At 47.8% G+C, this 19,593-nt stretch overlaps 1 protein-coding gene across 1 annotated transcript; it reads left to right on the top strand.

The window, feature by feature from the left end:
• The first annotated feature begins 508 nt into the window (after window positions 1-508).
• On the top strand, window positions 509-13,923 carry LOC135524286 (mucin-2-like). The gene is made up of 2 exons (XM_064951702.1): window positions 509-11,057; window positions 12,500-13,923. The coding sequence occupies exons 1-2, from the start codon at window positions 563-565 to the stop codon at window positions 13,207-13,209; spliced, it is 11,205 nt and encodes a 3,734-aa protein (XP_064807774.1). The 5' UTR covers window positions 509-562; the 3' UTR covers window positions 13,210-13,923.
• Window positions 13,924-19,593: the final 5,670 nt, after the last annotated feature.

A 19,593-nucleotide genomic window follows, 5' to 3' on the forward strand; every position in this document is an offset into this window, starting at 1 on the left:
TACAGCATGGAATAAGAATGCGTTGCGAATGGTCCTCATTAGATGTTTTGATTTGGTTAAAGACAATGTGGAAAATAATAATAGGATTACGATATGCTGTATAAATGCCTTTCGTTTTTAAAGCTTTTCCTGCCTTTTATAACCAATTTAGCTCCGTACCTGTTAACTCTTTTGGTGACATGCTGAAGCAGCCAAAGACTGCTATAATCCCCCAATTATCTCTTTCTCTCTCTTTCCTCCCCTCTCTCTCTTTACCTCTCACTCCCTCTTTCTTCATCTCATCCTTTCCTGTCTCACCCACAGACATGGATACCCCCTTGAAGTGGACGCCCAATTTTTAATCCCTCACTCCCATTCCTTTTCTCTCTCTCTCCTCTAAATCCTTCTCACACAAGCAAACACCACTTTCAAGAAGTCCCTCAGCCCCCTCATCTTTCTTCCCCTTCTTTCCTCCCTCCCACTCTCTGTCACAGCTTCACACACACCGAGGTGGGTCTTTGGCATCCTCATGCACCCTCTCTCGCCTTCTCTTCTCTCAGAATTCTTATAGCTCAGGATAGCGATGAGGTTGGCTGTGCTCTGCGTGTGCGGGACCCTGCTGGCCTTCTCCACGCCCCCTGGGAACTATGCAAACCTCAGCAAGGGAGACTTTAATTGGGGTACAGATTCTGGGAGCTGCTTGGTAACTATAAAGCCTGCAGGGAAGTGCGGGGGAGAGGGGATGGACGAGGACGCATGCCCCTACCGAGTGACCTTGCCTCCGCTGGACGTCATGCTGCCCCGGCAGCTCAGGGAGTTGGAGAGGACTGTGAAGGAGGTGCAGAGGCTAAAGGAGACCGTGGAGCAGCTGAAGAGAGCCTGCATGGAGTGCAGGATAAGCCAGATGGAGCGGGAGAGAGAGAGGCTGGGGGACAGAGAGAGGGAGAAAGAAGAGAATGAGAAGGTGAGATTGGGAGAGAGGGAGAAGGAGAAAGAGGGGAAGAAGGAGTGGGAGAAGAAGACAGAGAGACAGGGAGACAGAGAAAGGAAGATGGACAAGGAGGGAGAGGGGGCAAGAGGCAGGGAGAGAACAATTGTGGAAGAGAGAGAGGGAGTGGAGGAGAGGGCCAGGGAGATTGAGAACAATATTGTTGAGATAAGAAAGAGAGAACGGGAGAAAGAGTGGGAGAGAGAGTGGGAGAGGGAAAATGAGAGAGAAAGAGGAGGAAACAGCGAATGGGCGATAGAGAGGGAGAGAAAAATAGAGAATGAGACCAAGAGAGAGGAAGAGGAGGGAAGGGAGACAGAGATGGAGAAGGGGAACATTTTAGAAGGGGAAAGGGGGAGAGGGGGAGAGATAGAGAAAAACAGGGAGAGTGAAAATGAAAGAGAGAGGTTATGGGAAACGAAGGTGGAAACCGAGGAGAGTCAGGGGGATAAGTTAAGGGAGAAGGATCTGGAGCGTGAGAGTAGAGAGAAAGAAGAGAGAGGGTGGGGAAATAGGGAACAGATCGAGGAGAAGGGACAACATCAGGTGGAGATAGAGAGGGAAAGGGAGGGGAAGATAGAGAAAGATAGTGAAAAAAAGAAAGAGAAGGAGAGGCAGAGCCAACATCCTTGGCAAGGGAAGAAGACCCAGGGAGAGAAAGAATGGCAGAAGAAGAAAGAGAGAGAGAAGCAAACCCCAAGCCACAGACAGACAGAAGAAAAGAAAGAGAATCAGAGAGAGGAGACAGTAAAGAAGATAGAGAAAGAGGTAGAAAAAAAAGTCCAAAAAGTGCAGAGACACAGCATAGTGGTGACAACAGATGGGTCAAGTGATAATCAGGACATAGCCTCAACTAGCCCAAGCAGTGGTTTGACACAGGGCTCAATCCCCAGACCTCACTCCTCAGGACCAGACCAAACATCCACCTCCATCTCAGGCCCTGCCACCAATCCCAGCCCAGGATCTAGATCAGACACTGCCGGTGGATATATTCCAAGTTCTTCCTCCAGCTCAACCTCTAGCCCAAGATTTTCCTCCATCTCCAGCACAATGAAATCAATTCTGAACACAAGCTCAAGTCAAAGGACCATCTCCTCTTTACCTCGCCAAGGAGCCACCAGGTCTGGCCCCATCATAACCCCAAGTTCAGGCACCAACTACAGGACTGACAGAACCATTCCAAGTATCAAAACAAGCTCACACCAAACAACCATCAGCTCATCAAAAAGTATTATTAGCCCAAGAAACAGACCTTCCCAGAAGCACAAGCCCAACCAAACTATCCAGGCCATCAGACCTAGCCTTAAGTCCATACCACCCAGCCTGACTAGCTCCTCCAGCCTCAGCTCACGGACCACCACCACCAGCTCCAGCACTGCACGGAAAATGACTGACAAAAACCCAGGACCCAGCCCAACAATTACCAGGTCATGGTGGAACCCAAGGCCTAGCACAAAGCCAAAATCTGGGCCACAGCCCAGACCAGGCCTAAAGCCCAGACACAGCATCAAGCCTAAAGAAAAACGAAAACCTAAACCAGGCGAAAAGCCATTCTCAGGCCTAATACCTAAACCTGGAGCAAAACCAAATCATGTCCTAAAGCCCAGGCGACCAAGCCCAACCAGTTCCTCCAACTTCAATCATAAGACCGCTTCCAGAACTGGCTCAACTTCAACTACCACCACGAGCCTTAGCCCTGGAATCAGCTTTACAAGACCCAGTCTACAGACCACTAAGACAAGTAGCAACCAAAGCAGCACCACACTGGGACACTCTTCAGCCAACACCACTAGTCCTAGCTCAAAGATTACCAGCCCAAGCTTCAAGATGACTAGTTCCAGGCCTGGGGCAACCAGTAGCAATAGCACAGCTCCAGGAACTTCAACCACTGCTCAATCTAGCCCTAGGGCCACCAGTCCAAGTGCCAAAATTGGGTTCTTGTCGACCCCCAGACCCGGTCTAAAGCCAAAACCAGGTGCAAAGCCTTTTGCAGGCCCCAGAACCAAACCTGGACCAAAACCAAAGCCCATACCATCCATCTCTGTCCCAGAGATCACTCACAGACCTGGTTCAACTCCAGACAACAGCACAAGCCTCAGCCCAAATACCACCAGTCCAGGATCCTTTATTACCAGCTCCAGCCAAAGGATTAGTAATACAAGCCATAGTCTAGGCAGTCTTAACAGCACAACACCAATACACTCTCCAGCAACCACCACTAGCCCAACGACTTCCAGTTCATGCATCCAGACTAGCTCTTCCAGCTCAAGTTCAACTCCAGCAATTACAACCACCACTCGCAGCAGCCCAGGAACCAGCTTCACTAGCCTCATCTCAAGGACCACCAGTACCAGCTCCAGCCCTAAGATGACATCTGCCCAAACCCCAGAACACAGCACAATGACTACCAGACCTAGGATTAAGCCCAGACCTGGTCTAAAGCCCAAACCAGGAGCAAAGCCCATTCCAGGCACCAGACCCAAACCTGGACCAACAACAAAGCCTGTCCTAAAGCCCAGACGACCCAGCTCATCAAGCTCTAGCCCTAAGACCTATCCAAGACCTGGCTCAACTTCAACCACCACCACTTGCCTTAGCCGTGGGATCAGCTGTGCAATACCCAGTCTACAGACCACTGAGACAAGTATCAGCAAAAGCAGCACCACACTGGGACACTCTTCAGTATCCACCACAAGCCTTAGCCCAAAGATTTCCAGTTCAAGCATCCCGACCAGCTCTTCCAGCTCAAATTCAACTCCAGCAACTACAACCACCACAAGGCGCAGCCCAAGGACCAGCTTCACTAGCCTCAGCTCAAGGACCACCAGTGCCAGACCCAGCCATGAGACAACAACTGTCCAAAACCCTGAACCCAACACAGTGACTACCAGACCTTGGATTAAGCCCAGACCAGGCCTACAGCCCAGACCTGGACTAAAGCCTAAACCAGGCACTAAACCCATTCCAGGCCAAAGACACAAACATGGACAAAAACCAAAGCATGTCCTAAAGCCCAGACCACCCAGCCCAACCAGCTCCTCCAGCTTCAACCCTAAGACCACTTCCAGAACTGGCTTAACTTTAACAACCACCACTAGCCTTAGCCCTGGAATCAGCTTTACAAGACCCATTCTACAGACCACTAAGACAAGAAGCAACCAAAGCAGCACCACACTGGGACACTCTTCAGCCACCACAACTAGTCCGAGCTCAAAGATTGCCAGCCCAAGCTACAAGACAACTAATTCCAGCCCTGGGGCCAGAGGTACCAGTAGCCCAACTCCAGGAACTTCAACCCCTGCTAGATCTAGCCCTAGGGCCACCAGTCCAAGTTACAGAATTGGGTTATTGTGGACCCATAGACCTGCCCTAAAGCCAAAATCAGGTGTAAAGCCTATTCCAGGCCCCATAACAAAACCTGGACCCAAACCAAAGCCTGTCCCAAAGCCCACTCCATCAAGCCCAACTGGCTTTTCCAGCTCTGTCCCAGAGATCTCTCCCAGACCTGGCTCAACTCCAGACAACAGCACAAGCCTCAGCCAAAATACCACCAGTCCAGGATCCTTTATTACCAGCTCCAGCCAAAAGATTAGTAATACAAGCCCCAGTCTAGGCAGTCTTAGAAGTACAATGGCAAGGCACTCTCCAGCAACCACCACTAGCTCTCGCCCAAATATTTCCAGTTCAAGCATCCCAACTACCTCTTCCAGCTCAAGTTCAACTACTGCAACTACAACCACCACTAGCCGCAGCCCAGGAACCAGCTTCACTAGCCTCAGCTCAAGTACCAGCTCCAACCCTGAGACGACATCTGCTCAAAACACTGAACCGAGCACAATGACTACCAGACCTAGGATTAAGTCCAGACCTGGCATAAAGCCCAAAACAGGCACAAAACCCAAACCAGTTACAAAACCCATTCCAGGCCCCAGACTCAAACCTGGACCAAAACCAAAGCCTGTCCAAAAGCCCAGACCACCCAGCCCAACCAGCTCCTCCAGCTTCAACCCAAAGACCACTTCCAGAACTGGTTCAACTTCAACCACCACCACAAGCCTTAGCCCTGGAATCAGCTTTACAAGACCCAGTCTACAGATCACTAAGTCAAGTACCAACCAAAGCAGCACCACACTGGGACACTCTTCAGCCACCACCACTAATCCAAGCTCAAAGATTACCAGCCCAAGCTTCAAGACAACTAGTTCCAGCCATGGGGTCAGCAGTACCAGTAGCCCAATTCCAGGAACTTCAACCACCGCGAGATCTAGCCCAAGGACCACCAGTCCAAGCACAAAAATTGGGTCCTTGTGGACCCATAGACCTGGCCTAAAGCCAAAATCAGGTGCAAAGCCTATTCCAGGCCCCAGAACAAAACCTAGACCAAAACCAAAGCCTGTCCAAAATCCCACACCATCAAGGAAAACTGTCTCTTCCAGCTCTGACCAAGAGATCACTTCCAGACCTGGTTCAACTCCAGACAACAGCACAAGCCTCAGCCCAAATACCACCAGTCCAGGCTCCTGCACTACCAGCTACAGCCCAGTGATTAATAATACAAGCCCCAGTCTTGGCAGTCTTAACAGCACAACGGCAAGACACTCTTCAGCAACCACCACTAGCCCAACGACTTCCAGTTCAAGCATCCCAACCACCTCTGCCAGCTCAAGTTCAACTCCAGCAATTACAACCACCACTAGTCGCAGCCCAGGAACCAGCTTCCCTAGCTTCAGCTTAAGGACCACCAGTACCAACTCCAGCCCTAAGATGACATCTGCTCAAAACCCTGAACCCAGCACAATGACTACCAGACCTAGGATTAAGCCCAGACCTGGCATAAAGCCCAAAACAGGAGTAAAACCCATTCCAGGCCTCAGACCCAAACCTGGACTAACACCAAAGGTTGTCCTAAAGCCCAGACCACCCAGCCCAACCAGCTCAACAAGCTCAAACCCAATGACCTATCCAAGAACTGGCTCAGCTTCAACCAGCCTTAGCCCTGGGATCAGCTGTACAACACGCAGTCTACAGACCACTAAGAAAAGCACCAGCAAAAGCAACACCACGCCGGGACACTCTCCAGTAACCACAACTAGCCCTAGGCCAAAGACTTCCAGTTCAAACGTTCCAACCAGCTCTTCCAGCTCAAGTTCAACTCCAGCAACTACAACCACCCCTAGCCGCACCCCAAGGACCAGATTCACTAGCCTCAGTTCAAGGACCACCAGTACCAGCCCTGAGACGACATCTGCCCAAAATCCTGAACCCAACACAATGACTACCACGCCTAAGATTAAGCCCAGACCTGGCCTACATCCCAAACCTGGCCAAAAGCCCAAACCAGGCACAAAACCTATTCCAGGCCCCAGACCAAAACCTGTACCAAAATCAAAGCCGGTCCTAAAGCCCAGAACACCCAGTCCAACAAGCTCCTCCAGCTCTAGCCCAAAGACATATCACAGAACTGGCTCAACTTCAACAACCACTACTTGGCTTAGCCCTGGGATCAGCTTTACAAGACCCAATCTACAGACAACTAAGAAAGGTACCATCCGAAGCAACTCCACACCGGGACACTCTTCAGCCAGCACCAATAGTCCTAGCTTAAAGATGACTAGCACAAGCTACACGACTGCTAGTTCCAGCCCTGGGGACAGCATTAGCAGTAGTTCAACTACAGGAACTACCACCACCACTAGACCTAGCACAAGGACCACCAGTCGAAGCTCCAGAATTGGGTTCCGGTGGACCCCCAGACCCAGTCTAAAGGCAAAACCAGGTGCAAGGCCTATTCCAGGCCCCAGACCCAAACCTGGACCAAAATCAAAGCCTGTCCTAAAGCCCACACCATCAGGCTCAATTGGCTCTTCCCTAGCCGTCCCAGAGACAACTTCCAGAACTGGCTCAACTCTAGACACCAGCACAAACCTCAGCACAAATATCACCAGTCCAGGCTCCTTTACTACCAATTTCAGCCCAGGGATTAGTAATCCAAGCCCCAGTCAAGGCAGTTTTAACAGCACAGGGCCAAGACAAACTCCAGCAACAACAACCACCACTAACCGCAGCTCAAGGACCAGCTTCACCAGCCTCAGCTCAAGGACCACCAGTACCAGCTCCAGCCCTGAGACAACATCTGCCCAAAACCCTGAACCCAGCACAATGACTACCAAACCTAGGATTAAGCCCAGACCTGGCCTAAAGCCAAAACCAGGTACAAAACCCAGCCAAAGTAGCACCACACCGGGACACTCTTCCGCCACCACCACTAATCCTAGCTCAACGATTACCGGCCCAAGCTATAGGGTGACTAGTTCCAGCCCTAGGGCCAGCAGTAGCAGTGACCCAACTTTAAGAAATTCAACCACCGCTAGATCTAGCCCAAGGACCACCAGTTCAAGTGCCAGAATTGGGTCCTTGTGGACCCACACACCCAGAGTGAAGCTAAAACCAGATGCAAAGCCTATTCCAGACTACAGACAAAAACCTGGGCCGAAATCAAAGCCTGTCCTGAATCACACACCATCAAGTTCAACTCCAGCAACTACAATTTCCACTAGCCGCAGCTTCACTAGCCTTAGCTCAAGGACCACCAGTACCAGCTCCAGCCCTGAGATTACATCCGCCCAAAACCTTGAACACATCAGAATGACAACCAGACCTAGGATTAAGCCCAGACCTGGCCTAAAGCCCAAAGCAGGTTCAAAACCCATTCCAGGCCCTAGACCCAAACCTGGACTAAAACCAAAGCCTGTCTTGAAGCCCAGGCCACTCAAACCAACCAGCTCATCTAGCTCAAACCCAAATACCTTTCCAAGAAGTGTCTCAACTTCAACCACCACCACAAGCTTTAGCCCTGGGATCAGCTTTACAAGACCCAGTCAACAGACCACTAAGAAACGTACCAGCAAAAGCAGCACAACACCGGGGCACTCTCCAGTAACCTCCACTAGCACTATCCCAAAGACTTCCAGTTCAAGCATCTCGACCAGCTCTTCCAGCTCAAGTTCAACTCAAGAAGCAACAACCACCACTAGCCACAGCCCAAGGACCAGCTTCCCTAGCCTCAGCTCAAAGACCACCAGTACCAGCTCCAGCCCTGAGACAATGTCTGTCCAAATCCCTGAAACAAACACGACAACTGCCAGACTTAGGATCAAGCCCAGACCTGGCCTACAGTCTCGACTTAACCTACAGCCCAAACCTGGCCTGAAGTCTAAACCTGAACTAAAGAACAAACCAGGTGCAAAGCCTATTCCAGGCCTAAGGCCTAAACCTGGACCACAATCAAAGCCCATCCTAAAGCCCAGACCACCCAGCCCAACCAGCCTCAACCCTAAGACCAGTAACATAACTCTCACCACTAGCCTCAGCCCTGGAATCACAAGCCACAGTTGGCAGAACACGCGGACAAGTACCAGCCAAAGTAGCACCACACCAGGCCCCTCTCCAGGCACTACCAAAAATATTACTAACCCAAGCTACAAGACCACTAGTTCCAGCCCTGTGGTCAGCATCAGCAGTAGCAGTAGTGGTAACCCCACTCCAGGAACTACAACCACTGCTAGACCTAGCTCAAGGATCACCCATCCAAGCTCCAGAACTAGGTTCTGGTTGACTCCCAGACCTGGCTTACAGCCTAAACCAGGCTTAAGTCCTATTCCAGGACCCATACCCAAACCTGGACCAAAGCTCACACCTGACTTAAAGCCCAGACCACCCAATCCATCCAGCTCCCCCAGCTCCATCTCAAAGACCACTCCCAGACCTGGCTCAACTCCAGACATCCCCACTAGCCTCAGCCCAAAGACCACAAGTCCAAACTCCAGGACTACCAGCTCCAGCCTTGAGATTAGCTTTACAAACCCCAATTCAGGCAGTCTCAGCAGAACCACACCAAGTCACTCTCCAGCAACCACAACCACCACTAGCTCTAGTCCAAAGATCACCAGTTCTAGCATCCGGGCAGGCTCAGGAAGATTCACACTAAGCCCAACTCCAGCAACCAAAACCACCACTAGCCCCAGCTCAAGCACCAGCTTCACCAGCCTCAGCTCATGGACCACCAATACCAGCATCAGTCCTGAGTCAAAGTCTGCCCAACATCCTGAACCCAGCTCAACAACCCCCAGATTTAGCATTAAGCCCAAACCAGACCAAAAGCACAAACCAGGCCGAAGGCCTATTCCAAGTTCAAAGCCTAAACCTGGATCAAAGCTTAAATCAGTCTTAAAACCCAGAACACCCAGCCCGACTAGCTTCTCCAGTTCAGGACAAAAGACCACACTCAAACCCGGCTCAACTTCAACCACCACCACTAGCCTTAGCCCTGGGGCCAGAACCAGCAGTAGTCCCACTCCAGCAACTACAACCACCACCAATCCAATTATCAAGGCCAGCTCCTCCGCCACTATACCCAACCCATCAACCAGCTTTACTAGACTCAGCTCACTGAGCATCAGCGCCAGCTCCGGCCATGTGTCAAAGTCTGACCAAAATGCTAGACCCAGCCCAACGATCACCAGGTCCCAGTGGATCCCCAGACTTAGCACAAAGCCAGAATCTGGGCCACAACCCAGACCAGGCCTACAGTCCAGACCCAGCCTAAAGCCTAAAGATGACCTAAGGCCTGAAACTGAACCAAATCCCAAACCAGGCCCAAGGCTTATTCCAGGCCTAAGACCCAAACCAAGACCAAAACCAAAGTCTGTCTTGAAGCCCAGACCACCCAATCCTACTAGTTCTTCCAGCCCAAAAATCACGCCCAGGCCTGACCCATCTCTTACCACTATCCATAGCCCAAGCTCCAATACTACCAGTTCAAGGTTCAGGACTACCAGCTTCAGCCCTGGGATCAGCATTACCAGCCCCACTCTACGGGACACCAGGACCAGTACTAGATTAAGCAGCACTACACAGATCCACTCTATAGCCACCACCAGTAGCCCTGGCCCAACGACCACCAGTCCAAGCATCCGGAATGGAACTTCCAGCTCAAGCCAAAGTAGTACAACACTGAGCTCATTTTCAGCAACCAGAATCACCACTAATCCTGACCCAAAGGTCACTAGTCCAGGATCCAGGATGAACTACAGAACCTTCAGGCTCAGCATCGGGACCAGCACCAGTGGTAGCCCAACTCCAGAACCCACAACCACCACTAGCACTAGCTCAAAGATCCCCAGTTCAAGAATTTGGACCAACTCTTCCAGCTCAAGCAGCAAAACTCCAGCAACCACAACTCCAGTAACCACAACCTCCATAAGTTCCAGTTCAAGGACCACCAGTATCAGCATCAGTCCCGAGACAAAGTCTGCCCAAAAGCTAGAACCCAGCACAACAACTACCAGACCTGGCCTAAAGCTTAAACCTGAACGTAAGCCTAAACCTGGCACAAAGCCCAAACCAGACCAAACACCTAAACCTGGACCAAGACCAAAGCCTGTGCTGAAGCCCAGACCTGTTCCAAAGCCTTGGCCCAAAACCACCACCCAAGGTCCAAGGACCACTTCCTCCACACCTAGCCCCAAGACATTCAATAGCCAAAGGACTATGACTGACCCCAGCCCACAAACGGCCACAAGCCCTGGCTCAAGAACTACAAGACCTAACCAACAAACTACCCTCAGCTCTAGCGCAAAAATCATCTCTAGAACTAGCCTGAAAACATCCACGAGCCCTGTCACTATGACCACTACTATCGCCAGTCTAAAAAAGACCAGCTCAAGGCAACAATTTAGCACAAGGTCTGGCCCCAAAACTAGCGCTACTAGTCCCATTCCATTGGCCAACTCTAACCATAGCCCTACTACCACCAGCCCTGACACCCCTACCCCCAGCCCCAACTCCCCTAACCCCAGCCCCATACCGGAGTCTTCCACCCCCAGTGTGAGAGAACTGCGTGTGAAGACCAGCCAGGTATCTGCTAGTCTGAATGACAAAAAGGATACAAGCGGAGGGCCAAAGGTTTCTCAAGGAGGGCATCCAAAGGTCCGTCCTGGGCTAAACCTGCTCACAGAGAAGGACCAGGTAGGCAGCAAGACTAACAGGACAGAGAACCAGCCTCAAAGCCCTGCACAGATTTCACCAGGAGGTAAGATAAATTAATTATATTTTACTTTACATGCTATTGTCTGCTAATGACATAAAGTTTAGTTTGAGCTTTCTTATGGGTTCACTGAATCAAGCCGTATTATATATTATTTATTACTAGGTGGCCTATAGTACGTAGCTACCAAATGTGTTGACTTATTCAAAACAAGATCCAGAAAGGCCATTCACTGTTATTAAGTTATTAAGATGCCACTTTTTTTGTAAACTTAATAGAATCGTGTTATACAAATATACGACTCTACAAATTCTGATGACAGCCTACACAGATGTAGGATCTTCATTTGAGCCAGTTTACTACGGCAGGAAAATAATCCTGCAGCAACAGGAGATTTTAATTATTATGTGGATTATAATTAATGGACATTTTTGTAGAGGTTAATACATTTTTCATAATGGAAAATCAAGTATGACACGTCTAAGTAGAAATGACAAATGACAAAAAGAAGCCTTTTTGAACCTCAAATACACTACAAGTTTTACATGTCCTGCATTGCAGAAAAGACATCCCGCAACAGATTGATCAAATTAAGATCCCACATAAGTACAAAAACCCTATTCCTTTCCCCATTGGTTAAGATAAATTATAAACTTCTATTGAAACAGTGTAGGTTATGGCAGATAACAGTGGAAATTGTGACTGGAAAATATATTGTTGTGAGTGGAACAATGTTGTTCTGGAATTTTCTTTTAAATATTGCTCAATCAACTTTATATCAGTGTGATATCATCTCCATTATAAATGATGAGGATTGTAACTTTGAAGTCCAAGCGACCTAAGGTGATGTTTAATGAGCCTATTATAATGTGGTGGAGGTTTGAGATCATCATCTTTGTAACAGATGTTGTGTGGTTTGTGGTTATTCTCTGTTAAATTAAGAATTTATATATGTGAGCATGTGCTTGTCTGTGAGTGTGTGTGGCTTAAATAGGGATCAAGGTGCGACTGTGCAGAGCATGCTTTTAGGTCATAGTCAGCTTAAACACACATTGTTATTGCTGGGTGGCACATATATCAAATAACAAATTAAGTGTCACACAAAGCTATTGCTAGCTTTTATTAATGTTCAAGGCCACTTTAAGCCAAGCACCTAAATGTCTTACCGACTTAACAACTCTAATTGACATTTAACTGAAATTGGTTTCAGGGACACTTCAAATTTATGGTAACCGATAAATCCTAGCTATTTCAGCATGATACAATCATATTCTAATCGTGTGTGTATAGTTTCAAATGTGTGAAAAATTGTATTTTGTTTGCAAAAAATAAAAAATAAAATAACCTTTATTCAACCAGTTTAGTTTCTGTAGGCCTACAGTAAGAACATGTATATTTGTGTTATCCTGCAAGGCACCTTTTCTTCAACAAAGATTACAGACTACTCCAATCTAATTTTGTCATTTCACTATCCTTCCACTCAACAGTTACCATGGCACCCAGAGACTGCTCTGACCACATGGCCAGGGGGGAGAGGAATAGCAGAGTCTACCAAGTGACCCCTGACCCTAAGAACAGAACCATTGCAGTGTTCTGTGACATGGAGTCTCATGGCGGAGGGTGGACTGTTATTCAGCTCCGTCAGGATGGCAGTGTGGACTTCAACCGGACCTGGGCTGAATACCGGACAGGCTTTGGTGACCTGATGGTTGGGGAGTTCTGGCTGGGCAACGACCACATCCACCTGCTGACACGAAACAGGGTGATGGTCCTTAGGGTGGAGCTGGAGGACTTTAACGGCATGATGGAGTACGCAGAGTACAGGCTCTTCCGTGTGGCTGGCGAGCGGCTTCGCTACCGCCTGTCTGTGGGTGGGTACTCGGGCACAGCAGGAGATGCACTTCAATTTAGCAAGAGTTATGACCACAACAACAGGTTCTTTACGACTCCTGACAGGGACTATGACCGCTACCCTTCAGGGAACTGTGGGGCCTACTACAGCTCAGGCTGGTGGTTTGACGCCTGCATGGCTTCCAACCTCAACGGGAGATATTATGTGGGAAAATACAAAGGGGTGCGGAACGGAATCTACTGGGGGACGTGGCATAACATATCCACAGAGTACTACCCGACTAATGACAGACAATCTTTCAAGACTGTCAGAATGATGATCAGGCCAAGGGGCTATGCAAAGTGATCTACGGCTGGCTCCTCGGTTGGCGTTCTCAGCTTTTGCAATTCTCAAATAGGGGGGCCGGGGACCCCTATGAGGCCTCCGAGATTTTTCAATGGGTCCATGATAAAAGCAGGAAAAAGCTGATCAAATGCTCAATGTTAAAAATCTGATTTTTTATGGAGGAGCACAGTTTGATACGCAAATGGAAACATTCAGATTGTACTGCTGTTTCATATTTTGGGGGTTTATAATGCCTTTTGTTTAACAAGCAATTTTAATATATTCCATAATTTCATTTAATCTTTCAAATATTAAATCTCTGATTCAGGCGGGTCAACAACACCTAAATCTTCTTAATTTGTTGATAAATATTAGTGGGCCTCGGAAAAGCCTGTTCTGTTGGTAAAATACTGCCACTTAGTGGTCTGAAACAAAACACCATGGTTTATGGTTTCAAATGGAACACTCAAACTGTGGAAAATATGTTCAGAGTTCCTGAAGTAATTTATAAGATGTGTTCATATTATCTATGTAAGGTTACAGTGTGAAAGTATTGTTGGAAAATGGTTTCATAGACGTCTTTCTTCTGTGACGAGAAAGAGAAATACTCTTTGAGGAGGGTAATGAAATTGTACTGAAATTGTACTAGAATGATTGACTGACGATTGATTGTAAAGTTTTTTTATTCTCAGTATTTTTTTACGGGAAAAATTAAATGAGGTCAATAAAACAGAACTTAATTCCTTTGTTGATGTGTTCAGTCACACCATGGTGTTGACTATACATGTATAACTTGTAGACTATGTAGACTATCTATGCAAACCTCTCAGCAATCACGTAAAGACTCTCCCTCCACAGGTATGTATCCACATATCCTCTTTGCAATGGCCTTTGTCACGTAGAGTATTAAGAACATAACTTACCGTCTACAATGTAATCCGAGCGCCACAACCCACAGAAGTTGAACTCCAGTAAGAACAGTACAGAAGTACAGAAGTGGAGTTGTGGAGAAAATAAAGTTAAAAAACAACATTAAAATCAGATCAAAGCAACTTTCCACTAGAGTGATGACAAACAGTATGTAGAGATCATTTCTCCCAAACTCATCGTGAATAGCGCATCTCACACTTACATCAACATGTGAGAGAAGAACCATTTGATTGATCACTGCCGGAAGGCCGTAGAAAGGCTATAGGAAGGAGAGAAGGAGATACAGAGAGAGAGCGAGAGTTGAAAGAGAAGAAAACACTAACACAGGTAACTCAAGTGAAAGAGAAAAAGAGAGCATCTGCTAAATTCCCATATTATTAAATTCGAAGGTAACACTTTATAATAAATTGAATCAAAAGCCATTGATGAATAAATCATTTATAAGGCATTCATGTTCATGATTTGCAGATTATTTGTTCATCTTTACAACTATTTTTAAATGTCAGTGAGCAATTGATTAAAGATAAATAAATAAAGTCGCACACTGTATACAGTTGAAGTAGGAAGTTTACATACACTTAGGTCGGAGTCATTAAAACTTGTTTTTCAACCACTCCACAAATGTCTTGTTAACAAACTATAGTTTTGGCAAGTCGGTTAGGACATCTACTTTGTGCATGACACAAGTAATTTTTCCAACAACAGACAGATTATTTCACTTAATCACAATTCTAGTGGGTCAGAAGTTTACATACATTAAATTGGCCATTTCTAAATGCCTGAAGGTACCACGTTCATCAGTACAAACAATAGTACGCAAGTATAAACACCATGGGACCACACAGCCGTCATACCGATCAGGAAGGAGACGTGTTCGGTCTCCTAGAGATGAACGTACTTTGGTGTAAAAAGTGCAAATCAATCCCAGAACAACAGCAAAGAACATTGTGAAGATGCTGGAGGAAACAGGTACAAAAGTATCTATATTTACAGTAAAACAAGTCCTCTATCAACATAACCTGAAAGGCCACTCAGCAAGGAAGAAGCCACTGCTCCAAAACCGCCATAATAAAGCCAGACTACGGTTTGCAACTGCACATGGAGAAATGTCCTCTGGTCTGATGAAACAAAAATAGAACTGTTTGGCCATAATGAACATTGTTATGTTTGGAGGAAAAGGGGGAAGCTTGCAAGCCGAAGAACACCATCCTAACCATGAAGCACGGGGATGACAGCATCATGTTGTGGGGGTGCTTTGCTGCAGGAGGGACTGGTGCACTTCGCAAAATTTATGGCATCATGAGGCAGGAAAATTATGTTGGTATATTGAAGCAACACCTCAAGACATCAGTCAGGAAGTTACAGCTTGATCGCAAATGGGTCTTCCAAATGAACAATGACCCCAAGCATACTTCCAAAGTTGTGGCAAAATCGCTTAAGGACAACAAAGTCAAGCCCTTACCTCTTCCCATAGAAAATGTGTGGGCAGAACTGAAAAAGTGTGTGTGAGCAAGGAGGCCTACAAACCTGACTCAGTTACGGGTGACTGAGGTAGGGAGGATAGTCTCGGGGTCAGATGGTGTAGCAGGCGTGAGAGCGCATAAGGCTTCACATACTTAGACCCAAACAGTTCTATTTTTGTTGCAGTAGCTACTATCTTGTCTCATCGCTACAACTCCCATACAGGCTTGGGAGAGACGAAGGTTGAAAGTCATGCGTCCTCTGATACACAACCCAACCTAGCCTCACTGCTTCTTAACACAGCGTGCATCCAACCTGGATGCACAGCGTGCACAGCGTGCATCCAAGCCGCATCCAAGCCGCACCAATGTGTCGGAGGAAACACCATGCACCTGGCAATCTTGGTTAGCGCGCACTGCGCCCGGCCCGCCACAGGAGTCGCTGGTGTGCGATGAGACAAAGACATCCCTACCGACCAAGCCCTCCCTAACCCGGACGACGCTAGGCCAATTCTGCATCGCCCAACGGACCTCCCAGTCGTGGCCGGTTAAGACAGAGCCTGGGCGTGAACCCAGGGTCTCTGATGGCACAGCTGGCGCAGCAGTACAGCGCCCTTAACCACTGCGCCACCCGGGAGGAGATAGTCAAATTTAACAGAGTGAATAACAGGGCCCATCGAGTTGAGTTGGGGCACTTAGCTGTGCGGAGATATTCCATGTTCTTATGGTCAGTCCACACTAAGAATGGATGTTCCGCCCCCTCTAACCAGTCCTTCTGCTCCTCCAACGCCATCTTGCCCACGAATAGTTTTCAATTTCCTACGTCATAGATCCTGTCAGCGAGGTTAAGACAATGGGAAAGGAAAGTACAGGGATGCAGATTTTGGTCCTGTGCAAATCGCTGGGACAGGACGGCCCCCACTCCGACGTCCGATGGGTCGACTTCCACCGCAAACTGACGGGACGGATCCGGATGGATTACGATGGAAGCTGTAGTGAATCAGTGCTTGAGGTCTGAGAACACCCGGTCAGCTGCTGGAGACCACGTGAGCAGAACCTTGGGGGAGGTGAGTGCTGTGAAGGGGGAGGCCAGGGTGGTGTAAACCCAGATGAAACGGCTGTAGAAATGAGCAAACCCCAAGAAACGTTGCAGCTGCACTCTGGATGTAGGTTGAGGCCAATCCACCACCACTCTAGCCCTTGTCAGAATCCATCTGAGTATTTCCTGCAGCAATGGCGATGGCGTATCCTAGGAAGGAGATGGTGGAGCAATGGAACTCACATGTTTATCTGCTTTAACAAAAAGCTGGTTCTCCAAGAGACGCTGAAGGACCTGTGGAGGACAAGCTCTTGAGCTGAATGGGAAAAAACAAGGATGTCGTCGAGGTAGACAAACATGAACCAATTCAACATGTCACGGAGCACATCGTTGACCAAAAAACTGGGGGAGCGTTGATCAGTCCTAATGGCAAAAGAAAGTACTCGTAGTGTCTGCTAGCCATGTTAAAGGCTGTGTTCCATTCGTCTCCTTCACGAGTCAGAACCATATGGTAGGCGTTCCGAAGGTCCATCTTCAAGAAGATCGCCGCCCCCCGAGAGGCTCAAAAGCCGAGGAGATGAGTGGTAGAGGGCAATGTTTTTTTAACCCGTGATGTCATTAAGGCCCGATAGTCGATACATGGGTGCAGGGTTTTGTCCTTCTCCACAAAGAATAACCTTGCGCTGGCGGGGGAAGCAGATGGGTGAATTGTCCCTGCAGCAAGAGAGTCCTCAATGTACCTTTTCCATAGTCTTGGTCTCCAGACCTGACAAGGAATAAAGCCGCCCCCGAGGCAGGGTAGTTCCTGGGAGAAGGTTGATAGTGCAGTTGTAGGGTCTATGCAGAGGGAGAGATGTAGCGTGGGTCTTGTTGAAAACCTCCCGCAGGTCCTGGTCCTCTGCGGGAATGGCGGAGAGATCCAAGGCTTCTCCCAAGCCCACCGGATGACGTCCCAGGGCAAGTTGCGCAAACTTCAGACAATGTGCATGGCAGAACGGGCTCCAAACCCATGTTAGAACCAGTAGCTCAGTCGACCAGGGGATTGTGCCTCAGGAGCCATGAAAACCCCAAAACCATGGGTACATGAGGAGATTCAATGAGCAGGAACTGCATAGACTCATTGTGATTACCTGACACTCACAGGTTAATAGGAACCTTATTGTGGGTGATCTTATTGTGCCAATAGAACACCCATCCAGTGCTCCGACTTCCATGGGAATGGAGAATGGTTGTGTGGCGATTCCCAGCTCCAACACCAGGGTAGCGTCCATAAAGCTCTCGGCGGCCCCAGTCAATGAGCACACGAAGAGATTTGGACTGGTCACTCCACAACAGGATGTTATGGAGAGGCATACAAGTAATGAAGGATTGGAAACTCCCCATACAGTTCACCAGTGTACTCATACCTACTGATGGGCCTGGTCTTTTAATGGACAGGTAGATATGTAATGTCCTGTTGTTCCACAATACAGACAGATCTTGGTGCTCAGTCTGCGTAAGTTTCAACAGGAGACAATCTAGCCCTGCCCATTCGACAGCCCTCAGTGATTCTTGAGGGAACTTCGGTGACATCGGACTATCCTGGTGTTGTAGATGCCGGGAACTTCCGGGATTCCTCAAAAGCGAGGTGGGAGCTGTTGATGAGAGAGTGTTTCCGGGAACAGACCTCCTCTCCCTCCTATGTAGCCGCCCATCGATCTGTAAAGTAAAGGCTATGAGAGCGTTGTGCTCCATGGGAAGCTACCGGGCTGCGAGCTCATCTTTAACAACCTCCGATAATCCCATGAAGGAATGTGTCAAACAGAGATTATGGGTTCCAGGCACTACCACGCAGTTGAAGTAGCTTCCGAGCAACCTCTCTCCCAGACAACGGAGAATCGTTGTCCTCCAGACTAAGGCAAACGGTGGATTGTTACTCTCACATTGCCGTAGCCCAGGCGAGTGCCCTCTCCGACATCAGCGTTATCAATAACGCTATCTTCTAGTGATCAGAGGGAAACGAAGAGGGCTGCAGCTCGAAGATGAGGGAACACTGGTAGAGAAACACCCGTCAGGCTCCTGGATCACCAGCGTAGCGCTCCGGAGGAGGTAGGCGGGTTCTCGGGAAGCCAGGGTAGGCTGGGGAGAAGCGCAGCTGGTAGCAGAAAACTACTCAAGAAAAAGTGAAAGTCACCCAGTAAAATACTACTTGTGTAAAAATCTAAAAGTATTTGGTTTTAAATATACTTCAGTATCAAAAGTAAATGTAATTGCTAAAATATATTGAAGTATCAAAAGTAAAAGTATAAATATTTTCAAATTCCTTAAAAAGGCAAACCAGACAGCATCATTTTCTTGTGTTTTTAATTTACAGATAGCCAGAGGCATGCTCCAACACTCAGACATCATTTACAAATTATGCATGTGTTTAGTGAGTGCCAGATCAGGGACAGTAGGAATGACTTGATAAATGTGTGAGTTAGGCAATTTTCCTGTCCTGCTAAGCATTCAAAATGTAAAGAGTACTTTTGGGTGTCAGGGAAATATATGGAGTAAAAAGTACATACTTTTTTTGAGGAATGTAGTGAAGTAAAAGTAGGCAAAAATATAAATAGTAAAGTAATGTACAGATACCCCCAAAAAACTACTTGAGGAGTACTTTCAAGTATTTTTACTTTAGTACTGAACACCACTGCTGCAGTGTTAGTAGGCTGATAGTAAGGACTTTTACAGTACACTGCTTATAGTCAGCATGACACACAACATGAACACCATCTATTTGATCCAAGAAGTTTAAGTTATGTTGTCTTGCTCTATTCAATATTCTGTACCTCTATGTACAGTATTTACCTGTTTACTATCATGTACAGTGTCTATGAATGAGTGCAATAGCTTATTCAACACAAAATTACTTAAATGAGTGCAACAGCTTATTCAACACAAAATTACCTAACCTACAGTACAGCATATGCTCCCATCTAGCTTTAATTTGTCTGT

This window comes from Oncorhynchus masou, chromosome 31, assembly GCF_036934945.1.
Source record: "Oncorhynchus masou masou isolate Uvic2021 chromosome 31, UVic_Omas_1.1, whole genome shotgun sequence".
Taxonomy (NCBI): domain Eukaryota; kingdom Metazoa; phylum Chordata; class Actinopteri; order Salmoniformes; family Salmonidae; genus Oncorhynchus; species Oncorhynchus masou.